This window comes from Hylobates moloch, unplaced genomic scaffold, assembly GCF_009828535.3.
Source record: "Hylobates moloch isolate HMO894 unplaced genomic scaffold, HMol_V3 SCAFFOLD_16, whole genome shotgun sequence".
Taxonomy (NCBI): domain Eukaryota; kingdom Metazoa; phylum Chordata; class Mammalia; order Primates; family Hylobatidae; genus Hylobates; species Hylobates moloch.
The window spans coordinates 2,921,409-2,943,772 of NW_026652291.1; the positions used below are offsets into that span (position 1 = coordinate 2,921,409).

Genomic DNA, 22,364 nt, shown 5'->3' on the forward strand with positions numbered 1-22,364 from the left:
CAAACCTAAACAAAGACAAAACACTTCAGAGACCAATGAATTTCACAGTGAAATGTTTTAGGCTCAGGTTTCTCCTATTTCTCTTAACACTGCCCTATCAGTAATGTAACACACTAATCAGAATGGACAAGGCTGTATTGATATTGCACCACCAAGCAATCCAAGAGAAAAAAAAGCCCTGAAGCTACAGCCTGACTGATGGTGAGGCACCACAATCTTATGAAATACAGAGGGCCCAGATTATCCTATAATACAATTACTCCCAACATCACCATGACCCAGAGAAAACTTCTAACTACTGTACCACCAGCTAACGACATACCTTTACACCAATGTTGTAAGAGTTCCTTATAAAAGGTTGAGTTAGGAAAAAAGACAATATGGAATTCTTTGCAAAAGTTTGGCAAAACAGGATGTTAGAAGGGAACACAGAAAACCTGTCCAGTAAAAATGTTGAGAGAAGTTGCATTAGTCTGTTTTCACAATGCTGATAAAGACATACCAGAGACTGGGCAATTTACAAAACAAAGAGGTTTAACTGGATTTAACAGTTCCATGTGGCTGGGGAAGCCTCAGTCATGGCGGAGGGCAAGGAGGAGCAAGCAAGGTCTTACGTGGATGGCAGCAGGCAGAGAGGAGCACTTGTGTAGGGAAACTCCCCTTTTTAAAACTATTAGATATCTCGTGAGACTCATTTGCTATCAAGAGAAAAGCACAGGAAAGATCTGGCCTCATGATTCAATTATCTACCACCAGGTCCCTCCTACAACATGTGGGAGTTATAGGAGCTACAAGATGAGATTTGGGTGGGGACACAGAGCCAAACCATACCATAAGTGTACTGTAAATAAGTTCAGGCTTTCTGAAGGGTAGTTTGGCAATGTTTACCCAAACCTCTAGCAATTTATCCCAAAAGAAAATATTCATAAAGCTATGCAAAAACTTATCTACAAAGTTATTCATCAAGTGCTGCTGAAAACAGCAATAAATTGGAAAGAACTCAAACGTCCAACATAATCTCATAATCTGGTACAACCATATCATGGAAACTGTATACACTAAAAGCTGCAGAGACCTTTTCACAAGATGGCACCGAAAGCAAAGAAGGAAGCTCCTGCCCCTCCTAAAGCTGAAGCCAAAGCAAAGGCTTTGAAGGCCAAGAAGGCAGTGTTGAAAGGCGTCCACAGCTGGAAAAAAAAAAAGATCCACACATCACCCACCTTCCAGCGGCCCAAAACACTGCGACTCCAGGGGCAGCCCAAATATCCTGAGAAGAGCGCCCCCAGGAGAAACAAGCTTGACCACCATACTATCATCAAGTTGCCGGTGACCACTGAGTCTGCCATGAAGAAGAGAGAAGACAAGACACTTGTGTTCATTGTAGATGTTAAAGCCAACAGGCACCAGATCAAACAGGCTGTGAAGAAGCTCTATGACACTGATGTGGCCATGGTCAACACCCTGATTCGGCCTGATGGGGAGAAGGAGGCACACGTTCAACTAGCTCCTGATTATGATGCTTTGGATGTTGCCAACAAAATTGGGATCATCTAAACTGAGTCCAGCTGGCTAATTCTAAATATATGTATATCTTTTCACCAGAAAAAAAAAATAAAAAGTTGCAGAAGTATGTACATTTAATGACTTGGGAAAACCATACATAAAGTACAACATGCAAATGACAACGAAGTGCTGCATACTACAGAATCACCCAGTCTATAACAACTCACAGGCAGGGCACAGTGCTCACGCCGATAATCCCAGCACTTTGAGAGGCCAAGGCTGGAGGATTGCTTGAGGTCAGGAATTTGAGACCAGCCTGGGCAACAAAGTGAGACCCTGTCACTACAAAAAATAAAAAAAATTAGCAAGGCATTGTGGCTCACACCTGTAGTTCCAGCTACTTGGGTTGCTGAGGTGGGTGAACTCCTTGAGTCCAGGAGTTCAAGGCTACAGTGAGCCATGATAGTGCCATTGCAATACAGCCTGGGCAACAGAGCAAGACTCTGCCTCAAAAACAAACAAAAACTCATGTCCAATTCGAATTATGTTTCCATAAGCATAACTACATATGCTAACATCGTGCCGAAGCCAGTTGTCTTATCCCACTTAACCTGCGGAAATGCCTGTCCTGCACTGAAGGAACTCCCTCTGCTTACCTCTAATGAGAGACCTAATACTCTAGGAAATACTTTCCCCCGCTGCTTTTCCTAAAGCACTTAATACATAATTATACTGTTGACTAAATTTTTCTTAATGAGAAACTATTTCTTCCCTCTGAGTCTTACAAGTTTTTGAAACGTTGAGAATAGACATACTGTAGTTTCATAAAAGAGGATGGAATTACTACCTATCTTTTGGTGAAACTAAAAACAGAGCACTATCAGTCAGGTTTTTTAAAGCCCACATAATTATAAGTGACTTTTCTTTCTTTCTTTTTTGAGACAAGTTCTCACCCTGTTGCCCAGGCTGGAGTGCACTGGCACAATCTCGACTCACTGCAACCTGCGCCTCCTGGGTTGAGGCAATCCTCCCATCTTGGACTCCCAAGTAGCTAGGACTACAGGTACCCGCCATCACGCCCAGCTAATTTTTTGTATTTTTAGTACAGACAGGGTTTCACCATGCTGCCCAGGCTGGTCTCGAACTCCTGGGCTCAAGCAATCCGCCTGCCTCGGCTTCCCACAGTGCTGGGATTACAAGCATGAGCCACGGTACCTGGGCTATAACTGACTTTTCTGTTACTGATCCAGATTTGTGAGGGTTTTATTAGACTTCTACCCCCACATTCTCTCTTTACAGTGCTTTATCCCTTTGAAAAAGAGCTGAGCAATATCACTAATATACAATTTTGCCCTTTTAAAAAACTAATCTGAACCAATTTATGAGATAGTAATTTACACAAGTCACCCCATACTAAGGAAATATCTATCCTTATAATATTATGTTTTTAGATGAAAGGATGAAAATTACCATGCAATCTCTTTATCGGCATTCCAGTATGGTAATAATTACACTTTAACAACAGCCAAAAACCAGATGCTGTCAATTTCTTATTACTAGTCCCAGAAAAGACACATCTATTTTCTTCTTGATTTAGAATAGATTAAAAAGTTAATTTTGGCTGGGCACAGTGGTTCACACCTGTAATCAAACTGTGGGAGGCCAACCAGGGAGAATCACTTGAAGCCAGGAGTTAGAGATCAGCCTGGGCAACACAGCAAGATTCCGTCTCTACAGGGCATGGTGTTGCGCTCCTGTACTTCCAGCTACTTGGGAGGCTAAGGTGGGAGGATTGCTGGAGCCCAGGAGTCCAAGGCTGCAGTAAGCCATGATCATACATCAAGCTGCACTCCAGCCTGGGTGACAGAATGAGACCCCATCTCAAAAAAGGGGGGAAAGAAGTTAATTACAGAAGATAAGAAAAAAAAAAAAGTTTTACCCAAAAGCAAATCTATGCAAAATATCTTCAAATTTTCATGTTGTTAAAAAGAAACCCATTCAAACCACAAGTATCACTCATAATGTATATCACATTCTTAGAGTTGTTTTACTATAATCGGCATATCCACAAGATAACCCACTAGGTCAGAACTCAGACCATCAGTTTGAAATTCTAGGTGTGTACCTACAAAATTTAAATACACCGGAAAAATTATTTCAAACAGGGCTTTCTCATTTGGAACCAGTGGTTAAAAATAATCTCTACCTCATAGTGACAGAATTAAATGAGATAATATATGCATAAGGTGCTTGGCTAAATGCCTCAGCACACCATGAGCATGCGACTCACCAGATTATTTATCTTACTATGAAAGCCAGTGTTTGGAGTAAAAAGAACAGAAAAACCATCCAAAAATAACTCAACATTAACTACTTCACACTTCTTGACTATGGCTGTCTTCTCCCACATTCCCAAACACTGATCTAGGCTCTAAGTGGCTTATTCAGGTTGCAATAACGTCCTTACCAAACTTTCTGCCACCTCTCTCTGCCTCCAAATTCAAATTTATTATATAAATGGCAGCAGCAGATACCGTTACTGTCCATGTGACACTACTTCACATTACCCTTGCAAGAAGTCACCCCAAATTCAAGCAACTCTAGAAACTATTAAAGCTACAAAAACTTCACAAATAGAGTTTACTTAAAGGTGGGGAAACCATACACATGAAGCGTCTTGGTAGAGGTGATAGTGTCAAGGATCCCATGCCTATTCCAGCCCAGAGCTCTCTCAACAAAACTTTATTACATTATTACATTCCCAGAGCTTTCTTGTTTGACACATATGTGTGCCAGAACTGGTTCCTTGTCCTGGTATTCTGCCACTTTGCAGGAATCTCCAGTAAAATAAGATGAATTTTTATTGTTGTTAATATTGTTACCCACAACCAGAATAGCCAAAATAAAAACGGAAGACTTTATGAGCCTTAATAATTCTGGTACCTCACTATTTACAAATGCTGATCAGATGAGACATTTGTTTTGATAGTGAAGTCCAATGCAACCCTGCATCAACAAAACTCCACTTGTTCATATGCAAATATAAAATTGCAGTAATTTATCCAAGTATTTATGGAGATCTTATCTAAAGAGCTTCTTTTTAAAAAGTCAAATAAAAAGTCCAGTAAGTCGGTAGAATAATGGGCAAAGACCTTTCCTAGAAAAAGCAGCTTCCGTCGGGCGCGGTGGCTCACGCTTGTAATCCCAGCACTTTGGGAGGCCGAGGCGGGCGGATCACGAGGTCAGGAGATCGAGACCACGGTGAAACCCCGTCTCTACTAAAAATACAAAAAAAAAAAAAAAAAATTAGCCGGGCGTGGTGGCGGGCGCCTGTAGTCCCAGCTACTCGGAGAGGCTGAGGCAGGAGAATGGCATGAACCCGGGAGGCGGAGCTTGCAATGAGCCGAGATTGTGCCACCGCACTCCAGCCTGGGCGACAGAGTGAGACTCCGTCTCAAAAAAAAAAAAAAAAAAAAAAAAAAAAGAAAAAAGAAAAAAAGAAAAAGCAGCTTCCTCGTGGGAGAATTTCAAATAATTTATGTAAATATTCCCCACTCTCCTCCAGGAGATGGAGCTTAAATCCCCCCGACTTGAGTGTAGGTTGGACTTACTAACTTGTTTCCAAAAAAATAAGTATGGAAGGTGGTGAGTGTATACAGTAGAGAAACAACCTTGGCCACGATTAACATTACCAGCAATAAATCATGGAGTAGCATGCACTACACCTCCCACCACTCCAATCAGATGAATTCCCCAAATTCATAACCCTAGTCTAGTCATGTGAAAAACAGCAAACTGGGGAGACATCATAATTAAATGCAATGCATACAGTACCCTGGATTGGATTCTAGAACAGAAATGGACATTAATGGGAAAACTAGTGGAATCTAAATAAAATGTGGAACTTAGTAATGTATCAGTGTTGGTTTCTGGGTATTGACAAGCACACCTTGGTGATGTAAGAGGAACCCAAGTGAGGGGTCTGATAATCCATAGCATACAGGAAAGGGTGGGGGGTAGGTAGGTAGCCATCCTGTTCCTGAGAAAAGAGTCACATTCTAAAAACTTTCCGTAATTCAAGTCATAAAAGTAAGAAAACCATTTTGATTATTTTTTTTTTCAGAGTCTCACTCTCACCCAGCCTGGAGTGCAATGGTGTGATCTTGGCTCACTGCAACTTCTTACCTCCCTAGTTCAAGCAATTCTCGTGCCTCAGGTGACCTGCCTGCCTCGGCCTCCCAAAGTGCTGGGATTACGGGCATGAGCCACCGTGCCTGGTCTCACACATATGGATTAAAGCCACCGCACCTGGCGAGAAAAACCTTTTTTAAAAAGAAGGCCCAGCGCAATAGCTCACACCTGTAACCCCAACACTTTGGGAAGCCAAGGTGGGTGGATCATCTGAGGTTGGGAGGTCGAGACCAGCCTCACCAATACGGTGAAACCCCATCTCCACTAAAAATACAAAAATTAGCTGGGCGTGGTGGTGGGCATCTGTAATCCCAACTACTTGGGAGGCTGAGGCAGGAGAATCACCTGAACCTGGGAGACAGAGGTTACAGTGAGCCGAGATCATGCCACTGCACTCCAGCCTGGGCAACAGAGCAAGACTCCGTCTCAAAATAAATAAATAAAAATAAATTAAATTAAATTAAAAAGAACACCCTCATAAAGAAGAAAACTCTTTCACTTGTTTCAGAGAGGCAATATAATGGGAAACTGGCCTGTTCCAAGTTTGCCCTTAATTCAATCTTCTTTTTTTTTTTTGAGATGGAGTCTCGCTCTGTCGCCCAGGCTGGAGTGCAACGGAGTGATCTACGCTCACTGCAACCTCTGCCTCTGGGGTTCAAGTGATTCTCTCACCTCTGTCTCCCCAGTAGCTGGGACTACAGGCACGCACCACCATGTCCAGCTAATTTTTGTATTTTTAGTAGAGACAGGGTTTCACCATGTTAGCCAGGCTGGTCTCGAACTCCTGACCTCAAGTGATCTGCCCACCTTGGCCTCCTACAGTGCTGAGATTACAGGTGTGATCCACTGCACCCAGTCAGTCGATCATCAGATCTTGAGAGTAAACATGTAAAATGATATTTAAAATTCCACTAGATTAATAAACCAAAATCTCTAACATCAAAAAGGATGAGTAAGACTTCTGTGTTATATCAGTCTTAACTTGAAGCAACAAAAACATCATTAAAAAAGAAATTAGCTCCAAGAAGAAGTAAATCGGTCTCAAATTAGGATTAAAACATGGGTTTAAATGAACCAGTATGCCATTACTCCTTGAACATGAGGACATGATATCGCCTAAAAGGACTCACCAAAAGAATACATACAGGTGGGAAATTCTAAATCTATGCACTGACACTAAGCACACATCCATATCCAGCACTGTGAGGCACAACACTTTGCAAAGATATCCTCAAAAATATTTTTCACAAGTTTCTACCCTGTATGTGTTTTGGGTTTACATAGTCAACCTAAATTATATAAGGAAAAAGGAAAAGATTAGTCTTTAGAAAATGTTTCCGGCCAGGTGCGGTGATTCACGCTTATAATCCCAGCACTCTGAGAGGCTGAAGCGGGTGGATCACATGAGGTCAGGAGTTCGAGACCATCCTGGCCAACATGGTGAAACCCCCTCTCTACTAAAAATACAAAAATTAGCCGGGCATGGTGGTGTGTGCCTGAAATCCCACCTGCTTGGGGGGCTGAGGCAGGAGAATCCCCTGAACCTGGAAGGCGGAGGTTGCAGTGAGCTGAGATTGTGCCACTGCACTCCACCCTGGGCGACAGAGCGAGACTTGATCTCAAAAAAAAAAAAAGAACAGAAAACTTTTCTGAGCAGGTGCTGTGGGAGTAATCCCAGCACTTTGGGAGGCTGAGGTGGGTAGATCGCTTGAGGTCAGAAGTTCAAGACCAGCCTAGCCAACATGGTAAAACCCCATCTCTACTACAAATACAAAAAATCAGCCAAGTATATGGTGGCACGCCTGCAGTCCCAGTTACTTAGGAGGCTGGAACAGGAGAATTGCTTGAACCCAGGAGGCAGAGGTTGCAGTGATGGCACCACTGCACTCCAGCCTGGGTGACAGAGTGAGACTCCATCTCAAAACAAACAAACAAAAAAACAGAAACATTTTCTTAAAAATGTCTCAGCTTGGCGGGACACTGTGGCTCACACCTATAATCCCAATACTTTGGGAGGCTGAGCAGGCGGATCGCTTGAGGTCAGGAGTTTGAGACCAGCCCGGCCTACATGGTGAAACCCTATCTGTACTAAAATACAAAAATTAGCTGAGTGTGGTGGCACATGCCTATAATCCTAGCTACTCAGGAGGCTGAGGCAAGAGAATCGCTTGAACCCGGGAGGTGGAGGTTGCAGTGAGCCTAGATCACAGCACTGCACTCCAGTCTGGGCGACAGAGTGAGACTCTGTCTCAAAAAAAAAAAAAACATCTCAGCAAAGTGATTTCAAAGAATGAAAAGAATCTGTTTCCATTCAAATGAATAGGTACATCGAGAAACATTACAACTTATACAAGCTTAATCTTAATTTTGGAATCCACTGCATTAGTTGGTTCACAGGTTTATTTCGTGTGTGTGTGTGTGTGTGTGTGTGTGTGTGTGTGTGTGTGTGTGACAAAGTCTCACTCTGTTGCCCAGGCTGGAGTGCAGTGGCACGATCTCGACTGACCGCGACCTCCACCTCCCAGGTTCGAGGGATTCTCTTGCCTCAGCCTCCTGAGTAGCTGGGATTACAGACGCCTGTGACCATGCCCGGCTAAGTTTTGTATTTTTAGTAGAGATGGGGTTTCACCATGTTGGCCAGGCTGGTCTTTTAACTCCTGACCTCTGGCAATTCCCTCGCCTTAGCCTCCCAAAGTGCTGGGATTACAGGTATGAGCCACTATGCTCGGCCTTCTCCTTCATTTTTTTGTTTCATACATACAACCAGTGGGAGATAGGGGACAGACAAGCTAGGAGGAAATATTTATTGATCACCTATTATGTGCCAGACACTTTCACAAACATGAGCTTCTAATCTTCACAACTTTCTGAACTATTAATAGATACCTAAAGCAGTGCTTAAAAAATTAAGACTATAAAAAACATAGGAAAATATCGTGATAAAGCAAAAACAAAAGCAAATTATAAAACATGCCATAGTTAAGGTACTGAGAGGAAGGAATGCCAATGAGCTTCACAAAGGGAAAAATGCCCATGAGTCACTCAGCTTCCTGCCATTCTAAAGTAAAGTACAACAGGTCAGATATTCTCCCGTATTTAAACAGAATCCTTGTAGAAAATAAATCAGAAAACTGTTTGCCTCCAGGGAAGGGAAAATGGAAGGCCAGGAATGTATAAGAAATGTACTTCTCTTGTGCATAACCCTTTTGCATCTTTTAATTTTGTACCATATGCCTGTATTGCCTATCCAAATATTCAACAAAATTTAGCTTTAAAAAAAAAAAAAAAAGGTTGGCCGCAGTGGCTAATGCCAGATATCCCAGCACTTTGGGAGGCCGAGGAGGGAGGATGGCTTGAGGCCAGGAGTTTGAGACCACCCTGGGCAACATGGCAAGACCTTAACTGTACAAAAAATGTTTTTAAAATGAGCCAGGCATAGTGTCACCTACCTCCAGTCCCAGCTACTTGGGAGGCTGAGACAGGAGGATCCTTTAAGCCCAGGAGATTGACACTGCAGCAAGCCTTGATCATGTCACTGCACTCCAGCCTAGGTGACGAAGATATCCTGTCTCAAAAAAAAAAAAAATAAAATAACAAAACTCAACCACAGGGAAAGAGGTGTCACCAAGACACCAATTCTATTTTTTTTTCTTTTTTTAAAATTTTTTTTCTTTATTTTCTTGTAGAGACAGGTTCTCACTATCTTGCCCAGGCTGGTCTCAAACTCAGGCTCAAGTGATCCTCCCATCTTCGCCTCTCAAAGTGCTGGTATTACAGGTGTCAGCTAGTGCGCCTGGCCTCATTAATTCTAAATTACAAAGATCAGACTTGATCATATTCCCTCTGCAGAGAACTGTGGTTCCAACAAACACACTACTCCTTAGGCCACCCACATCACAAAAAGGTGTGTGTCATCGGAAACCCACAGCCATTATGAGGCATTGCTCAATTACTAAATGACAAGCTCAAATTAGAACTACATCTTGTCTTTTACCTACTCTTCATTTTTACCCAAGTGCCTCGCTCAAAATGGAAACTGTATTTTACATGATGGCTATTTTATTAGTCTGTTCTCACACTGCTATTAAAAAACACCTGGCTAGGCGCAATGGCTCAGACCTGTAATCCCGACACTTTGGGAGGCTGAGGTGGGCAGATCACCTGAGGTCAGGAGTTCGAGACCATCCTGGCTAACACGGTGAAACCCCGTCTCTACTAAAAATACAAAAAAATTAGCTGGGCGTGGTGGCGGGCGCCTGTAGTCCCAGCTACTCAGGATGCTGAGGCAGGAGAATGGCGTGAACCCAGGAGGCGGAGCTTGCAGTGAGCAGAGATCGCACCATTGCACTCCAGCCTGGGCGACAGAGCCAGACTCCGTCTCAAAAAAAAAAAAAAAAAAAAAGAAAGAAAGAAAGAAGGAAGGAAGGAAATACCTGAGATGAAAGTAGGTAATTTATAAAGAGAAGAGGTTTCATTGGCTCAAGATTCTGCAGGCTGTACAGGAAGCATGATGCTGGCATCTGCTCAGCTTCTAGGGAGGCCTCAGTAAACTTATCATCATGGTGGAAGGCAAACGGAAAGCAAGCACATATTACACGGCCAGAGGAGGAGCAAGAGAGACAAGAGGGAGGTGCTACACACTTTTAGACGACCCAATCTCCCGAGAGCTCACTCACTATCATGAAAATAGCACCAAGGGGGATATCCACCCCCATGATCTAATCACGGGCCCCACCTCCAACACTGGGGATTACAATTCGACACAAGATTTGGCTGGGGACACAGATTCAAACCACAACTATCAGCTATAAACATCTAACACAAGCCTTTTATGAACTACTAAAGAATAACACTATAGGCTGCACGTGGTGGCTCATGCCTATAATCCCAACACTTTGGGAAGCCGAGGCCAGCCTGGACAACATGGCGAAACCCTGTCTCTACCAAAAATAGAAAAAATTAGCTGGGCATGGTGGCGAGCGCCTGTGGTACCAGCTACTCAGGAGGCTGAGGTGGGAGGACTGATTGAACCCAGGAGGCGGAGGCTCCAGTGAGGCAAGATTGCACCACTACACTCCAGCCTGGGTGAAAGTAAGACAAGTCTCAATTAAAAAATAATAATAGGCGGCCGGGTGCGGTGGCTCAAGCCTGTAATCCCGGCACTCTGAGAGGCCGAGGCAGGCAGATCATGAGGTCAAGAAATCGAGACCATACTTGCCAACATGGTGAAACCTGTCTCTCCTAAAAATACAAAAATTAGCTGGCGCACGCCTGTAGTTCCACCTACTCGGGAGGCTGAGGCAGGAGAATCGCTTGAACCCAGGAGACAGAGGTTGCAGTGAGCCGAGATCACGTCACTGCACTCCAGCCTGGCGACAGAGCGAAACTCCATCTCAAAAAATAGTAATAATAAAACTAAAAAATAAAAATAAAAAGAATAACACTATAAAATTCAACGGCTGGTATTTTCAAATAGTTTATCCACAATCCCCTCAAATCCTCCAGATACACATTCCTCCCATTTTATGTGCACAGTTATGCATGCTAACTAAGTATTCATTATTTATCAATGGTAATATTTTTGTTAAGTGGAAGATAGAAAATGTTAAAGTAGGTGGTTGTTACGTATCTATGGGAAAAAGTCAGCTGGGAGGCTGATTCTAGGTGACAAAAATAGAATATGCTAGAAAGAAATGTAGTTTGGAGAATTTTCACCCAAATTAGAGTCTCAATGAAAGGACACAATAAAATACTGAAATACAGATGTGGGTGGATGGTGTAACATTTGAAGGGAACTGTTCAGAAGAACAAGCAGATAGGAAAGCTTAAAAGAAACAAATAATATAATCACCTAAAGAAAACAGGGAGTTTGAGGACACAGAATTAGGTACAGGAACACTGCCAGAAGAAGACTAGAGGAGAGAGTGTTTGTAATTCACTGCACAGCCTTTCTTCCATTCCCGTAACTGGGCAATGAAGACGTACGGTGTTCACTGTTAAGTCCTTCTTTAACGCAGCAAGCATTTATTTGGTGTAGCATAACAGTCCTGAAATGGAATCCCAGCTCTGCCTAGACTGAAGGAGCGTTCTCTAATCTCTTTAAGTTTCAATTTTCTCTTCTATAAAAATGGAGGAAACAGTTCCTTCTTCAAAGAGATTAAACAGCAAGTTAAAACAAGCAGCAAACATTCTGGTACATAGTAGGAGCTTAAAATAATCAATCCAAACATCACAAATAGATTCAATCATAAGGACACTTTTAAGAAACCCAGTTACAAGGCTCATATCTAAAGCAGATTTAGCAAATTAAACAAAAATAAAACATTCCTAGCAATTTCTACTTATTCTAAGCCAATTCAGCATAAAGATCCTCCAGTGTAAGTTCCCTTTTATTTATAAAGCCTTCCGAGAATCAACTTGAGAGACCTTCAGCCACAAGAAATCAGGTCTACAGGGCTATCTAAATAATTAGGGGGCCAGGCATGATGGCTCATGCCTATAATCCCAGCACTTTGGGAGGTCAAGACAGGAGGACCCGTTGAACCCAGAAGTTGCCAGCAGCAGTAGTGAGCTATGATGATGCCACTGTACTCTAGCCTGGGAAACAAACCAAGACCCTGTCTCTACAAATAAATAAATAACCCATTTATTTTGCAAGTGTGCTTATTCATATCAATTCACTTCTGGTCAGCAAGCCCAAAAATAAGATCTATAAATACAAAATAAATCAGTTCACTTCTTCTCTAGTCTCTTAAGCTATTTTCAAATTCTCTTTTTTTTTTTTTTTTTGAGATGGAGTCTCACTCTGTTGCCCAGGCTAGAGTGCAGTGGCGCGATCTCGGCTCACTGCAACCTCTGCCTCCCGGGTTCAAGCAATTCTCCTGCCTCAGCCTCCTGAGTAGCTGGGATTACAAGCACCTGCCACCACGCCCAGCTAATTTTTGTATTTTTAGTAGAGACGGGGTTTCACCGTGTTGGTCAGGCTGGTCTCGACCTCCTGACCTCGTGTTCCGCCTGCCTCGGCCTCCTAAAGTGCTGGGATTACAGGCGTGGGCCACCACGCCCGGCCTATTTTCAAATTCTACACCCTTTATTAACAGCAATACTCAGCTCTGAAGGCTGTGAGACCCCTGATTTCCCACTTCACACCTCTATATCTGTGTGTGTGTGTCTTTAATTCCTCTAGCGCTGTTGGGTTAGGGTCTCCCTGACCGAGCTGGTCTCGGCACCAAACATACTGTCAAATTCTTCTAACTAGTCAACAATGTACTGCGCAACAATGACAGTTTCATTAGCTGCTAGTGAATTAGGAGTTAGTGTTTTAAATGAGAACATTCTCACTAAGATAACTGTATTCTGAGTCTAAGTCTCATTGTCTAATACAGGAATTATTAGTAATAAGATAATTAAGTTATTCAATAAAGAGCAAACCAAATATTTAACATCTAAGAGTAAGGGCTCTAAATCAAGTCCTGTAACTTTAAAATATCTTAAGTCGCCAGGCACGGTGGCTCATGCCTGTAATCCCAGCACTTTGGGAGGCCGAGGCAGGTGGATCACAAGGTCACAAGATCGAGACCAGCCTGACCAACATGGTGAAACCCCGTCTCTACTAAAAATAGAAAAATTAGCTGGGCGTGGTGGCATGCGCCTGTAATCCCAGCTACTCGGGAGGTTGAGGCAGGAGAATTGCTTGAACCTGGGAAGCGGAGGTTGCAGTGAGCCAAGATCGCGCCACTACACTCCAGCCTGGTGACAGGGCGAGACTCCGTCTCAAAAAAAAAAAAAAAAAAATCTTAAGTCAGTTCCTAACTCAGCTGGTAAAGAACACCCACAATACCAATGAGAAGGAAGAGCCCAATAACTTTAATGTTTATCCCTTTATATACAACAATTGCAGAATAACCAATGTTTTGCAGACACAGAAATTTCACCAAGTATATGGTACTGTTTCTCCATCAGTAAAATGAGAAGCATGAACTTACTCTCTAGAGTCCATTTAATAGAAAAATTAAGTGGCTTAATCTTGTCTGCAACTTTCACGTCTGACTTCCCTTTCCCAATATCCAAGGGAATCCTGTTCTGTCTTTTAATTGAGTGGATGTGGCGAGGTTTGTAGAATGTGTGTGCTTTTTTCCTACTCTCTTCCTCTGATCCTTCAAGCTTTATTAACATACTTCAGAATAGACTAATCTCAGTCATTAAGCACTGCTGATCACTATGATCCATCCATCCATCCATCCATCCATCCATCCATCCATCCATCCATCCATCCTCCATCCATCCATCCATCCATCCATCCATCCATCCATCCATCCATCCGAGACAGGATCTTGCTTTGTGCTCTGTCCCTCAGGCTGAAGTGCAGTGGCACTCACTGCAGGCCTCTAATTCCTGACCTCAAGTGATTCTCCCGCCTCAGCCTCTCAAAGTGCCAGGATTATGGGCACCAGCCATCATGCCCACGGCCATTATGATTCTTTTTTTTTTTTTTTTTTTGAGGCGGAGTCTCGCTCTGTCGCCCGGGTTGGAGTGCAGTGGCGCGATCTCAGCTCACTGCAAGCTGCACCTCCCAGGTTCACGCCATTCTCCTGCCTCAGCCTCCTGAGTAGCTGGGACTACAGGCGCCCGCCACCTCACCCGGCTAACTTTTTGTATTTTTAGTAGAGACGGGGTTTCACCCTGTTAGCCAGGATGGTCTCATCTCCTGACCTCGTGATCCGCCCATCTCGGCCTCCCAAAGTGCTGGGATTACAGGCGTGAGCCACCACGCCCGGCCCACAGCCACCATAATTCTTTAAGCTCTCGCCTTTCTTCACTGCCTTCATACACAACCAAGTTAGATAACCAATTCATTTTCTTGAGGATCATTCCTGATGCCAATTTCGTCAACCAGATTTTTTACAGTAAACAAAGCCCATTCTAGCTAATATAAGCAACTAAATGACTCAACAGGAAGGTCATCAAACCAGATTTACAAGCCATGCAACTAGGACAACACCAGAATTACCCCACAGAACTGCTTCAGTGGAGGTCTTAACTGCTGCAGGTGTTAAACACGACACTTGGCAGTGCACAGTGGACACCACCGCTAGAAAATGCTGCCTCTGAAACCTGGCAGCCATGCTTGCCTACTTCACATCACTTGCTTCCTAATCCTGGTCTTGCCCTGGTTCATGGAGCAAAAGTCACACATCTATGACAAACTACAAGAGAGGATGGGAAAGCATATTAATAGCTTCTACCGTGGAGTGGACAATTTCCCCTCAAAGACAGAGTGTTCAAAAGGGGCTGGTAGCCAAAATGCATACTAAACATCCACAAGTGATATCACACTAGCTGCTTAGGTCCTAAGGCCCCTATGTACTTTTTTTCTCAGTTTATTCCCTAAATTGCTCCCTAAGTTCAGTGTTATGGCACTCTCCTAGTTTATGACTAGTAAATACTATTCATAGCTGAATCATGTTGCATTACAACTTGCATTGTTGTAAGTCCATTCTTGTACAATTTGTTTTACCTGATTTTTAATTTATGTTTGTTATGAGACAGGGTCTCACTCTGTCACCCAGGCCAGAGTTCAGTGGTGTGATCATGTGTGATTCTTTACCTGGAATTAATAACTGTACTTTTTTTTTTTTTTTTTTGCTTGTTTGGTTTTCTGTATATGTATCACTAATTCACCTCCAAACTTCTACTACATGTGTAAGTCTCAACACATCAGGTTATCTATTGGTTGTTTATTTCTTGACAACACCCCTTTGGAGTCCTGTCTTCACTCACCAATCTGGACTAACTGGTGAATGCCTACACAGCTATTATCCCAAGATTTCTCTTTAAGAATTCCCTTTACCTTATCCTTTGCTGGATTCCATGTCTGGGCCAAGCTTTCAGGGAGATTAAGCAAATGAGTTAACTATATTAAGGATGAGAACCAAGATTCTCACTGTCAGAGACGAGAGCTACAAATAAGGAAAGGAAAAGGGCTAAAATGAATCCTATGAAGTTGGATCAAAATGGTGGCATTTGTGGTAAAATTCATGGTTATGTAGATGTATAGGCAGAGAAACAGACAATAAATATGTCTAATAAATAAATACACAGAGATCTACTTGTTCTGCCCACTAAGAGGGCTAAAAACAATGATATCCTGGCAGCAATGAATACAGCTAGTGCCAAGATATTGGTTTCTATAATACTATTCTCCACTTCAAGAGAATGACTCCTCCTTAGACAAACAGTTGACTCCAGGACGAGGCAGGGAAAATACAAGATAAATTTGAAATATTCTAAGATACCATAAACAAGCATTTAAAGGATTATAGAGGGTTGGGTGCAATGGCTTATGCCTGTAATCCCAGCACTTCGGGAGGCCAAGGCAGGCAGATTACCTGAGATTAAGAGTTCAAGACCAGCCTGGCCGACACGGTGAAACTAAAAATACAAAAATACAAAAATTAGCCAGGTGTGGTGGCACATGCCTGTGATCTCAGCTACTCCAGAGGCTGAGGCAGGAGAATTGCTTGAACCCGGGAGGCGGGGGCTGCAGTGAGGCGAGATCACACCACCAACATTCCAGCCCGGTGAAAGAGCGAGACTCCATCTCAAAAAAAAAAAAAAAAAAAAAATCCTACATGGGTATGCTCCTAGAATTCTAAGGCACTGCTCCACTGTCACCTAGATTCTAGTGTCATACAGATTCTCAGTCCATTGCTATAACTTGACTTGTTTCCACTGGAGGATTTTGGGATCTTCTCTATTCTCAGTGTTCTGAAATCCCAGTGTGATGTACCAATCTATTTTTTTCTTTTATTCCCTGTGCTGGGCACTCAGAGGGTCTGCTCAGTGTGGAGATTTGTGATTTTCAGTTCTGAACATTTTTAATGTGTTGATTTAATATTGTTTCCTCTCAATTATCTTTTCTCTCTCTAGAACATCTAACAATTCAGATGTTGGAGCTCCTGAACCAATCCATTAACTCTAAAGTATTCCCTTCTGTTTTGTTTTTGTATTCATCATCAATTACTAACATTATATCATAATTGCTTTAGTTGTCTCTCTTGTACATAACCGCTCTCCCTTCTCCCTCCCTCTCCCACTGTGAGTGAACGAACGTGTGTGCACACAACCATCTGAAAAATGCAAATATCATGACAGTTCCTTCAGTATGCATCTTCTAAGACTACGGGCATTCTCCTCTATAACCACAGTGCTATTATCACACTTAAGCAAAAATTAATATTAATTCATTATCATTAGTATACAGTCCTTATTCACATTTCCACACTTCCTCTTCCCACCTAAATATTTTTCGGTCAAGAAGCCAATCAGGCATTGTCTTCCTCTTTTTGTCTGTCTTTGCCTACTACTTTCCGCAAGATTTCCTTGGTTTCCTATTGAACATTTGTCCTGCTATCCTATTTTCCAAGAGCTCTTTCTTGTTCTCTGAATGGACCCCTACTTTATACCTTCTTGTTTTTATGTCATGCATTTTCTCTTAGCTCTTCAAGCTTTTTTGTTTTTCAAATTTGAGCTTTTCTTATGCAACTTGTATTTCCTATTTCTTCACTTGGTTTCTTTTTATCTCTCTGTGTTAGACTGTTATGGCTTTTTCTTCATGTGCCTGATAATCCTTGACTGTTAAGTCACAGTTAAGAAGGAAGTACTAAAAAGTAAGTTTTAATTTCATGTACACAGCTGGTGCTTATTAATGGCAAGACTCCCCTGCAGGTGATCAGACAGGGATCTGTTTCACTAAGAGCTATGGTGGATTACATTTTTCTAGAGCTGATCACATTATCTCCCACCCCATATCACCTTCTTACAGTGTGGCCAACTGACATTAAGATATGAGGTCTGTGTTCCTCCCCTAGAACCCCAGGCAAGTTGTTGACTATAGCAGAAATGATGTGATGCAATTTCCAAGACTAAGTCATCATAAAAGGTAACAGATTCTGCTCGTCCTCCCGCAGGACATACATTTGGACACAAAGCCATGTGGGCAGTCTGAGTGCCCTGAAGAAGCAGCACAAACAACTTCACACAGAGACCTCGTGGAGGCGGCTCAGCTCGGTCCTCCCCAGCTGTGCACACTGCCTTGCCTGTGCACTACTCTTCAGCTCTACCATCTGACTGCAGCCAAAGCAAGAACTTGAGTCACAATTGCCCAATCAAGCTCTTCCTAAATTCCTGACCTAGAGAAATCACGGGATTATTTTAAGTCACTAAATTCTGGGGGTCATTTTTCAGGCAGCAAGACTATGGAACAGATTTTGGCACCTGGAAGTGAGATGCTGCAACAAAAACCCAGAACTGTGCTACTGGCTTTGGGGCTGGGTAGCAGGTGGAAATTGCAAGGCCTTTAAGAGGCTATCAGCAAAAGCCTGAAGGGCCTCAACAAGGAAACTATCAGGAAAAGCTTAACAGAAACTAAGAAAACTACTATTGTACATTACAGGAAAAGGGTCCCCTGTTGTCTAAGTAGTGGAAAATGTGGCCTTTAGAAATGTGGAAAACAGGAAATGCACCTAATAAACTCCATGATCTACCTAAGATTTCCAGGCAGAATTTTAAAAAAAGAAACAATTCTCAAAATTCTCAGTGGTAAAGAACAAATCCAGATTGTGACTGTAATACTTTCTTAAAACCTCAAAAAGATCTAAGAAGGTTCTGCACTGTCCTTTCCAACAGACCAAGGTCCTTCCAAGGATTTTAAGATCCTCTCCATCAAACAACAGAGCTTCTAAGAATACTAAGGCTGGTGACACAGAAGGAGCCCAAGGAAATGAAGGACTTACCACAAACAGGGTAAGTGTGGTTCTTGTCTAATGTAGTAGGTTACAACTTGACACAGAGAGAGCCCACAAAATTTTCAAAGGAATTATACCAGTTTGGACTGAAAGAGACAAAAACAGTACAAAATGAGGGGAAGGTTTTTTTGTTCCTCCAAAACTACTGAAAGCGCAAAGGCTAAGAAAACTACTCAGCTATAAAAATCAGCCATTTCTTAGGGAAAAGGGTAATTCGGAAGACAAAACAAAATTCTCAGCAGAAACCAGAGCCTGAAACAATCATTCCCAGGCACCAGAACCGAGACCTAATCAAGGAATTGGTAACATGTGCCCTGCTGAACTTCAGAATCACAATGGATGAGAAACTATTGTGCCTCCTGTTTCCTCTTTTCTGGACAGATGTGTCTACAGCAATTATCCTAAGCTTGTCCTGCCATTTTAAGTCAGAGGAAGCAACAGATTTCTTCTCTTGAGGTCACATGAGTTCAGCTCTAGAGGAACCACACCTGAGGAGCTCTGGGTGGCCACAACTGGGCTTGATTCAGGTGACAAGATGCTGAACTTGAAGTTAATGCCATAGCAGGAAGGGGGGGCGATGTGATGGGAGAGGGTGTGAGCACAAGTGACAAGAAGGAGGAATGTGAATTATTGTGACCAAATGAGAAAATGTGGTAGATGGTGTTTTCCAAAGGTGGTCACAGAATGTTTCTCATCTCATCCCACAGGGACCCCTTACACTCTGACTGCAATTCCACTTCCGTACTCCTATCAAGAGATGGAATCTATGTTCCCTGCCCTTGAAGCTGACTAGACTTGTGACTACATCGGAAAGGATGCTATGTGACTTCCGAGGCTGGGTCACGAAAAGTGAATCAGTTTATACTCGGTTTTCTTGCGATACTTGCTTTGGAAGCCTGCATTTTCTTGTAAGCAGTCAGAAGCCATAACGCTGCGAGGAGCACAAATCAGCCCATGCTGAGACACCATGAAGAAAGCTGTCTGGCCAGCCAAGGCCACTTCAGCACCCTACTGTTCAGCTCCAGCCACCATGTGACCACAACTTAAGTTAGAGAAACCCAAGCCAGAGCTGCCCAACTGATGTCTTCCTAAATCCTCATCACCAGAAAGTGTGAGATAATAAAACGATTGTTGTTGTTTTAAGACAATAGTAACAGCAACAGTTGTTATGCAGTAATAACTGGAATACAGGGTAACACTCAATTGTCAGCATCTGGGCCAGTTTTCTCCCAAAGAAGAACCTTCTAATTTGCTGGAGAGTATAAGCCAGGCTATAAGAATTCTGGAATGACCATTCAATATGCAAACTTTCACTTCATTGATACGTCTCCCCCAACACATCCAGATAGTTTCCACCTGTCCTCCCCATTTCAAGTCTAGGGTACAGCTCTGGTTCAAACTCTACCAAAAGTAAACTTGTCTTGTGCTAGGCTAGGGAAAGTCTAGTTCCTAGACTGCTGGAATGAAGCCTAATCTAGAGATAGGAAGAATTCCTGGAGACTTTCAGTCAGCCCATCAGCTTAGGGCCAACCACACCACACCTGGGCCTCTGAAGATACCTGGTGCCTCCACCTCCTAGGCCTTGCTGCAGTTCTGCAGCAGCAATCTGCTTTCTCCAGCATCACTACCACCGCTTTGCAGTTCTGGCAAGGTAATTACCATGCGTTAATCTTATTTCAGTTTCTAGAACATTAGTAACATCTCTATACTGCTATACTGTTTATACTATCGCATTACTCAACATTCCAAATCTCAATGTTTTTACCTTTCTTCCTTTCCTGGCAGCTCTACATGGTTTGTTCACATCTTCTCTAATCTCTTCCATTCCTTTTTTTTTCTGAGACGGAGTCTCACTTTGTCGCCCAGGCTGGAGTGCAGTGGCATGATCTGGGCTCACTGTGCAAGCTCCGCCTCCCAGGTTCACGCCATTCTCCTGCCTCAGCCTGCCGAGTAGCTGGGACTACAGGTGCCCGCCATCACGCCTGGCTAATTTTTTGTGTTTTTAGTAGAGACAAGGTTTCACCGTGTTAGCCAGGATGGTCTCGATCTCCTGACCTCGTGATCCGCCCGCCTCGGCCTCCCAAAGTGCAGGGATTACAGGCGTGAGCCACCGCGCCCGGCCAATCTCTTCCATTTCTAATGCTTAGCCTTCACTATCAAGTTTAGGACACTGTAAAATCTTTAAAATGGCCTTCCTGACTCCATTCCCCCATACCCTGATCCCTCCTACACTGTGTCAGAATACTTTTCTGCTGATACTATGCTAACACAGACTAACTTTTTTTTTAACAGACAGGGTCTCACTCTGTCACCTAGGCTGGAGTGCAGTGGCATGATCATAGCTCACTGCAGCCTCAACTTCCTGGGCTCAAGTGATCCTTTCATCTCAGCATCCCGAGTACCTGGGACCACAGGCATGTGCCACCATACCCGGCTTATTTTTGTACTTTTTACAGAGACAAGGTCCCACTTTGTTGCCCAGGCTGGTCTGGAATTTCTGGGCTCAAGCGATCCTTCCCACCTCTGCCTTCCAAAGTGCTGAAATTACAGGTGTGAGCCACCATGCCCAGCCCAGATTAACTTCTGAACAAGTTTAACTATTAGTATTATCATCAAATCAGCCTAAGACGTTTTTATAAAGAGTATCTCTTCCTCTTTGTATCAACCCTATGAGACAAATATTATCACTCTTAACAAATGAAGAAATGCATTTGACAACATTCTATGGAACTGAACTGCGCTTCAATTTCCTCCTGCCAAATAATCTCAAGAATCTTAACTAAACCGGGCGCGGTGGCTCACGCCTGTAATCCCAGCACTTTGGGAGGCTGAGGCGGGCGGATCACGAGGTCAGGAGATCGAGACCATCCTGGCTAACACGGGGAAACCCCATCTCTACTAAAAATGCAAAAAATTAGCCGGGCGTGGTGGCGGGCGCCTGTAGTCCCAGCTACTTGGGAGGCTGAGGCAGGCGAATGGCGTGAACCCGGGAGGCGGAGCTTGCAGTGAGCCGAGATCGCGCCACTGCACTCCAGCCTGGGCAACAGAGCAAGACTCCGTCTCAACAAAAAAAAAAAAAAAGAAAAAAAAAAAAAAAAGAACCTTAACCGGATCTAAAATTTTATTTTCTATGATTCAAAGGTAAGAAACATGAGGCACTGAATACAACTTATACTAAACATCGAGATCAGATACTTGTTAATACCATCAAACAAAGTTTATTCTTTCTATCAGATTCCTTCTTTACCTATGTATTCTTTCAATTACAGTAAGAAACTGAAAGTACAATGGACCGAGATGCAGCTGGGGCACGAGGAGTAAAGGGAAAGAGGTAAAAACTAAACACGCCCCAACAGAATGGAGTCACAACTCTATCAATCCCTGTTAACCACCCTTGTCCCCAAATACTGGACCTTATCAAATCACGAGAGAGGTACTATCAAATATTCACCACATGAAATCCAGAAATGATGCAAGGTTTTTTAATACATGCAGATTCAGTGCTGCTCAAATTCCCATGATTTCCCTACAAAGCTACAAGTTCAAAGGTAATAAATGAAGATACAACAATCATCTTTGTAAAACCAGCCTTTCCACTGTATTTGACACACTACCCAAACCCCAAAGAAACTATGCTAGATACAGGAGGGGACTAGACAGAAATAACACATAGCCCCTGCTGTCTTGAAGCATACGTGTTAGTGGGCAAGAAATATTAAACCTTGTGCAAGCGTCACTTTCCTTATATGAGTAAAATGGAGTTAACAGCAATTACTTCCCCAAATTGTCCTATAAAGCACCTATCATAGTGGCTGGTACAAAAAAACTGCATAAACATTATTTTTTTTTTTTTATTGAGACAGG

At 43.0% G+C, this 22,364-nt stretch overlaps 2 protein-coding genes across 3 annotated transcripts in view; one reads left to right on the forward strand and one right to left on the reverse strand.

Annotated features, from left to right (window-relative positions):
• The window catches only part of RCOR1 (REST corepressor 1), a 137,234-nt gene that overhangs the window by 64,239 nt on the left and 50,631 nt on the right, over positions 1-22,364 (reverse strand). The window lies entirely within an intron of this gene.
• On the forward strand, positions 1,087-1,554 carry LOC116484817 (large ribosomal subunit protein uL23-like). Its single transcript, XM_032753724.2, has one exon. The coding sequence runs from the start codon at positions 1,087-1,089 to the stop codon at positions 1,552-1,554; it is 468 nt and encodes a 155-aa protein (XP_032609615.1).